Source organism: Narcine bancroftii, chromosome 1 (genome assembly GCF_036971445.1).
Source record: "Narcine bancroftii isolate sNarBan1 chromosome 1, sNarBan1.hap1, whole genome shotgun sequence".
Taxonomy (NCBI): domain Eukaryota; kingdom Metazoa; phylum Chordata; class Chondrichthyes; order Torpediniformes; family Narcinidae; genus Narcine; species Narcine bancroftii.
The window spans coordinates 48442317-48449330 of NC_091469.1; the positions used below are offsets into that span (position 1 = coordinate 48442317).

The window sequence follows — 7014 nt, forward strand, 5'->3', positions numbered from 1 at the left end:
TGGATAAATTTTGCAATAATATTATAGATTTTTTTTTGTTTTATTTTATGGAAATTCTCAGATGGTCATTGAAAGTTTAGATATTGAGAGAAAATGTTTACAAAGCCATTTTTGAGAATTGTGGAGTTTGTTGCTACAATCTGGACCAGAAAGTAATCCAGGATAAGAATTTATTTAAAAAAAAGAAAGCTGACACATAAGGTGACACAGAAATGTGACAAGAAGAATTCATGAGGCACACATAAAAGTATATTCTAAAGCATGTGGTGTATGTATACTATAGCTTGTCCTCCTTTGATATCTCTTTATTTCATGACAGATAGAAAATGATCCCAATTATTTTGCACTGTATGTGATTCATGCCAGTGAAGGTAAGTGACCTGCACAATTTCCCCTTTTGCTATTGATTAGCTGGAGTGGGGTAGGAGGCTCGGCCAAGCATGTATATGTGCACACATAAGTCTGCATAGCAATACTTGGTTTCTATTTATCTTTTATTTCCTTGCCATTCCTTCAAACACCTTGTTGTGTCAGATCCATGGAGGTCTGGTGTGGAACATCTGCATTACGTTAAAGGAACACATGATTAGGCATCTTCCTCTCCTTAGAACTGAAGTTGAAGCAAATCAATTTCTGTCATGACAGATTTCCTAAGTCGAAAGGGCTAGGTGGCAGCAACAAGCAAAGCTCAGTAGGCTGACAGTGGTTATTTTTCTGCCCTGACCCCAAAGCTTCTCAGGGTTAACCCACAGGATTTAGGAAGGGATAGGGGTTCCTCAAACTCCAAACTTCTATTCAGTGAGTCAAATCCTAATGCAGCTGCAGCAGGAGCTAGAAGTAAAACTGTGTTTCTTTCATACTTTGCAGCACTGTATCTGCGAGCTTTTCTCTGGAAGCTGGGAAGTGGAAATTACATTAGAAAGTCATGGTCTTACATTCATAGAAATCCCACACCAACCTTCTTTCCCAAAAAAGCCCACTGAAAATCCTCCTCGTCCCCACTTGCTGAAAATAGTTGGTGGCCAATTTCCATCCAAGAAATGCCCTGTGTTCTCCTCACTTCCCTTCTGGGGAGAAAATCAATGGCTGGATAGAAAGAAACCTGGTGTTAAAACCACTATGATCGTTGGCTGTTTCTGTTGATGAGGATTCTCAGTCAGATTTAAAATCCTGGCTCTCTATACCCCTCTGACCCATGTCCGGTGATGATGGTAACAGTGTGGCTGGAAAAAAAGCCAATAGTGATTGGGTTGCTCCATGGTGGCTTGGTTAATATAGAATATAGAAGAGTACAATGCAGGCACAATCCCATTGCATCCCCCTCATGTTTGCACCAATCATGATGCCAAACTAATATCTTAGGCAGTAATCCATCCACACTTAAATGTATGATACTCAGGTGTCAGCAAAGGTTCTATTCTCAGATCTTGCCATATTCTTGCTTTTAAGCCATGCATCGGAACTCAATAAATACAAGGCCCATAATACCAACTTCCCCATAGTAGGCAAAAGAATATGTTATTAAAAAAGTTATATTTTGTGCAACAAAAAAAATCATTTTTACAGAAAAGAAAAGGCTTAAAGACACAGCTTTTCCATTATGGGAGAGACTACTTCACGGACCATCACGAGAAATAGTAGAAATATTTTTAATGGACAAAGATGCTGAGGAAATCAGCATTGAAGTGAGTAGGAATTTAGTAACCAATCCATTCTCCACACAAATCAATAATTTCAAAGGCCTGAATCTAACTGCTGGTTATTATTACTGATCCTCACAGGTAGCTCAGTATATCAAATTTGAGCTTCCCATGTTAAATGCAATTCTTCAGAAACTAAATGAGGAAGAAGAAAGGCATATCGGAAACACTTATTTACGGTGAGCTTTTAATTATAATTAACTAATTTTACAAGTATTTTCTATTAACCATGTAGTTAGTTGCTTCACTGATCCGTTAAGCAAGATTCTATATCAAAAAACATGAAGGAAACATCTGCAATGACTTTTGTTTTGCCACAGTCCTGTCAGGGAAGTATGTTGGGAAAAAAAATAAGCAAATAATCCACATTCTTATTATCAGAAGTAGGAAGAAGTCTCATGAATGAAGAGAAACAGAAAGTCACAAGTCTGCAGATGGAGAAAATTTGAAATAAAAATAGAAAATTCTGGAAATATTCAGCAGGTCAAGAATCTGTGGAAAGAGAAACAGTTTTAATGTTTCAGGTCCAATACGATTTATCAGAACTTCATACGTTTGATGTATTTTCACTGCTACATTTGTTCTAATCAGCAATTTCAGTGTAATTTTGCCAACCTGCCCATGAACTATGGGCAGCACAGAGTGATTGAGACAACTCACAGTGCTGTTTAATGGATTCCTCCTCCGCAAGGATTTTTCTAGCAGATCAAATTGGATCTTGGTCACTTATAGTATTGGAGCATACTTGTAGTATGTGTAAAACCATAAGGAAACTGGTAAAGCAATGGTGGGAGCAGAAAACCCCTTACTATCTTGACAGAATGAAGAGCCAGAATCTAGGGAAATGTGAGAGATGGGGGAGGGAGGAAAGAGAAGAAGAGGGGGGGGGGGGGAGAAGAGGGTGAAAGGTAAAAAAAAAATTGAAATGAATGATTTTATAATAGCATTTATCCCAAAGTTATCTGACAAATACACTAGTCTAGGATTTTTTGGTGAGTAGTGAAGATTGTCAATTCACTGTGGACTTCTGAAATAAATTTGAACTTGCCTCAAAAAGATCTTCCCTTGAAGCATTTCAGGAACATGCCAGATCCTTTCTTTGAGCCAATCAGCCACAACGACTCAGCCCCCAGCTAGCCTCACTCACTAGGCTGTTGCACTTGTCTGGAGACCATTTATCTGTGCAGTGGCATTGTCTTTCACTAAGAACTCTTCATTTGTCAGGATGTCTGCGTTTATCCAGAGAGCTGTTATCTGTCCGAGGTGATTGTGTTTCTCCAGGGAAGCAGCATTCATTTGCTGAGATCACATTTCTCTATGATGACTACGGTAGTCAGTGGTGACTGGATTTCTCTATGGAAACTGTTACTCCGTGGTGGGTTGAGTTACTCCATGGTGATTAAGTTACTTCATTGTGTCTGGGTTACTCCATGGAATCTGGGTTTCTCCATAAAATCAGGTGACTCCATTGCAACAGGTTTATATCATGTCTGGGTTATTCTGTGGAGACTGGGTTACCCCATGATATCTGGATTACTCCTTGGCAACTGGTTTACTGCATGATGGCTGGGTAATTCCATAGTTACGCCACAGCATGTATTAATAATTGGTGGCTAGATTACACCATTGTGTGTGGTTGTTCTAAGAGTTTGGGTAACTCCATGGTTTATAGATTAATCTATGGTGAGTGGGTTGCCCCATGGTGGCTTGGTTAATATAGAATGTAGAAGAGTACAGCGCAGGCACACTCCCATTGCATCCCCCTCATGTCTGCACCAATCATGATGCCAAACTACCTAACTCCATCTTCATGCACATGCTCTGAATCCCTCCTTCACAGTGTTCATGTGTCTGACTAAATGTATATTCTATGTTGCAATTATATCTGCTTGTACTACCACCCATGACAGTAAAATACATTTTGTGCCAAAAACTTGCTTTTTACATCTTCTTTAAATGTTCCCCTCTTGCCTATGCACGCCAGTATTTAACGTATTCCAATCTAGGATAAAGACTCTGTCTATCTATCTCATCTATACATATCATCATTTTATAAACTTCTATCTGATCAATCCTCAGCCTCCAACTCTCCTTATATCTTATACCCTCTAATCTAGGCAGCACCTTGATGAATCACTTCTGGCCTCCACATCCTTCCCAGAGCTGTACACAGTACTCCAAATGTGGCCCTCCCAATGCATAATAAAGCTGCAACTTGACTTGCCAACTTGTATACTCAATTCCCTGACCAATGAAGGCAAACACCCCTTATATCTTCCTTTCCTCCCTATCCATGTGTGATGCTGCTTTCAGAGAGCTATGGACTTGCATCCTGAGATACCTCTGTGCATTAATGCTCCTTATAGTCTTCCCATTTACTGCACACTTTCATCTTGCATTTGACCTCCCAAAGGACTTTACGCTTGTCCAGATTAAACTCCACCCACAACCTCTCCACTTACATATGTGATTTCTACCTGTGTATCCCTGAACACACCTTCTGCTACCCATTCTAGTCTTCATCTCTGCCCCTCAGTTAACATCATGACCTAATCTCTTCTCCTTGTCATGCCCTTCTGTATTTGAGTCTATTAGTATAATCTTCTTGTAATTCATGTTTTAAATGAAAATGTAGGTAGCATAATTAGTAAGTTTGCAGATGGCACTAAAACTGGTACTGTGAGGTTAGTGATTAAAATTGCTTGTCACCACAGGATCTAGATCAAATGGGAAAAATGGCAATGAAATTGCAGATGGAATTTAACTCAAATACATGTGCTGTAATTTAAGAAAATAAATTAGGTCAGTATATACAGTGGAAAAGAAAGGGTTTGAGGAAAGTAATGGAATAGAGGTATCTAGGGGCACAGGTACAGAGTTCCTTGAAAGTTGTGACACAAGTAGACAAGGTAGTGAAGATGTCTGACATGCTTGCCTTCATCAGACAGCAGTTGGGTTGTCATGTGACAGTTGTGTAGAACACTGATGAGACTGTGCCTGGAATATTATGTACAGTTTTGGTTATCTGGAGAGTTTGAGTTATAACGAGTATCTGTGACTGGGATTGTTTTCCCAGGAATAATGGAGGTTGAAGGGTGAGGGGCATATATAAAGTGGACAGTCACAGTCTTTTCCCAGGATATGGGAGCCCAACTCTAGTGGGCATGGATTTAAAGTGAGATAAGAAAGATTTAAAAGGAGACCTAAGGGTCTCTGTGTTTATCACACAGAGGGTGGTGAATAAAAGGAACAAGCAGCCAGAGGAAATGGTGGAGGCAGGTATAATTATTGCACAAGAGGAATTTGTAGAGGTCCGTGGATCAGAAAGGTTTACAGGGACTAGCTTGGTTAGACAATCTGATTGAGTTACTCCAAGAGATCTAAGTTACTCCTTGGTGACTAGGTTACTCCATGGTGAATTCATTACTCTTTGGTGGCTGGTTACTCCATGTTGATTGAGTTTTCCTAGGTGACTTGATTCTCCATGGGGTCTCAGTTACTTCACGGGTTCACGTCTCCTAAAGTGTTTGGGTTTCTCAAGGGAACCTGCGTTTCTGCAGAGAGGTTGTATTTTCTCATGGACTTTTGAGTCCTGAATGTACTGCCTGGATTCTGCTACCTTCAATGTTAACATGAGCTTCTGAGCTGACAACAAAGGCCTAAATGTCAGCTGGTCAAATCTAGATATGGAATTTGGGTCTGGTTGACATCCTGAGTTCTATTTTACCACTAGATAAAGTCAAATGGAAGGACTACCAGGAAGCAGAAGTGTTTACTCCAGATAAGTTTAAATCATGTTACAATGTGGCCTAGAATGTTCATGAGTCCTCCAATCCCCATGGAGAACTAACCTTGCTTGTTAAGTCTACTCCCACCATCAAACAGCCTAGTGATGCCAACCCAGCCTAGTGACTGCAAGGTCCACTCTGCAACTGGATCATCAGCCATTAGTAATTTCTTCAGTTCAGGAACCAGATCCATACATTTTCTACCCTTTCCAATTAGATGTTGACTGGTAGCCAGTGGTTAAAATTACTGAGACTTCAATTTGTCAAGCACAGTGGCCATTCCAACTAAAACCAATGTAGAACTCATTGGCTGATTTAAGAAAGAAATTCTCACAATGATTCATCCTGATTAACATGAAAATGTAAACAGGTATCTACAGTACATATCATCATTCAAATCAATGAACCTTCTATATTCTTCTTCAACAGAGGCTTGTTATAAAAAGATTAACAAATTTAAAGTATTGTAAAATGAAGTAGCTACTTGAAACTTAGAAAGACACATATTTAAAAGATTGATTTGTTTGCAACTTTATTCGAAATAAACCCAGAAACTCCCGAGAGTAATAAAATATACCCATCTGACCTCAATGAACTTAGTAAGGGCATGAATATCTTTATGTCAATCTATAAAGAATTCTACCTCTGCCATTTTACAGATACACAATGGAGAAAAAGTCTTTGATTCAGCAGCTGCAAAGACGAATGATGGTGAGAGCAGAAACTTCAGTTTAAGAAACAATCTGGTCACTATGAAGCTGGATATCAGGAATTGTAAATGCACCAAATCCATTGTTTATCTATAGTTCATTGAATTGCAAAATTAGTTGCCTAGATTTTGCTTTTGACATTTGTAATGATGCATCACCAACTCTCAGTACACAAACAGTGCAAAAGGAAACTGGAGTAAATCATGTTGCGTGGCTCCAGGAATATTTTAGTTGCAGTTTCTATCACCCTTTTCCTTTTGGCAACTATTTGAAAATGAACTAGACTATTCCCAGACCACAGTTGTCACATTTGACCTCGAAAAGGGCTTTAGACAAGAGCTTTCATCAGAAGCATTGTCTGAAGCTGTCCAAGGATGAGACCTTTGTCCACAAAGCAGTGCTGGCCTAATCACCTCAATTAACCTTGTGTAGAAGTCATTGAAACTATTTTTTCCCCCCAAGTCCTAACATACGCAAAATCCTTTTTGACCACTGTGCTTGTTTCCTTTCTCTGGATCCTATTAAAATTGTCACTCTTGCTTTCAACTGTCTCCATGGATTTTGCCTTTATCCTGTGAAATAGCTGCCCTACTCTAGTTCTGCCTTCTTGAACAACCTTGAATTTAATTAAAGGAGAATGCCAGCAGCCAACTGAATAATTTCTACAGTGACCTGGTGTGAAGTTTTGTTCGATTAAGCTCCAGGATGCCTTGCAATGTTTAACTTCCACCATAATCTTTGAAGAAATCTGAAAAAGAATGTTTGAGCTCTATCGGCAAAGTTACCAGGTCTGAAATCAACTTTTACAAGCAATAT

At 39.3% G+C, this 7014-nt stretch overlaps 1 protein-coding gene across 4 annotated transcripts in view; it reads left to right on the forward strand.

The window, feature by feature from the left end:
• The window catches only part of rassf6 (Ras association domain family member 6), a 33281-nt gene extending 26537 nt beyond the window's left edge, over positions 1-6744 (forward strand). For all 4 annotated transcript variants that reach the window (XM_069926129.1, XM_069926120.1, XM_069926139.1 and 1 more), the window contains 4 exons: positions 320-371; positions 1567-1685; positions 1782-1879; positions 6148-6744. In XM_069926129.1, coding sequence (XP_069782230.1) covers positions 320-371; positions 1567-1685; positions 1782-1879; positions 6148-6223 — 345 coding nt within the window. In that variant the 3' untranslated portion in view covers positions 6224-6744. The remainder of the gene's footprint in view (positions 1-319; positions 372-1566; positions 1686-1781; positions 1880-6147) is intronic.
• Positions 6745-7014: the final 270 nt, after the last annotated feature.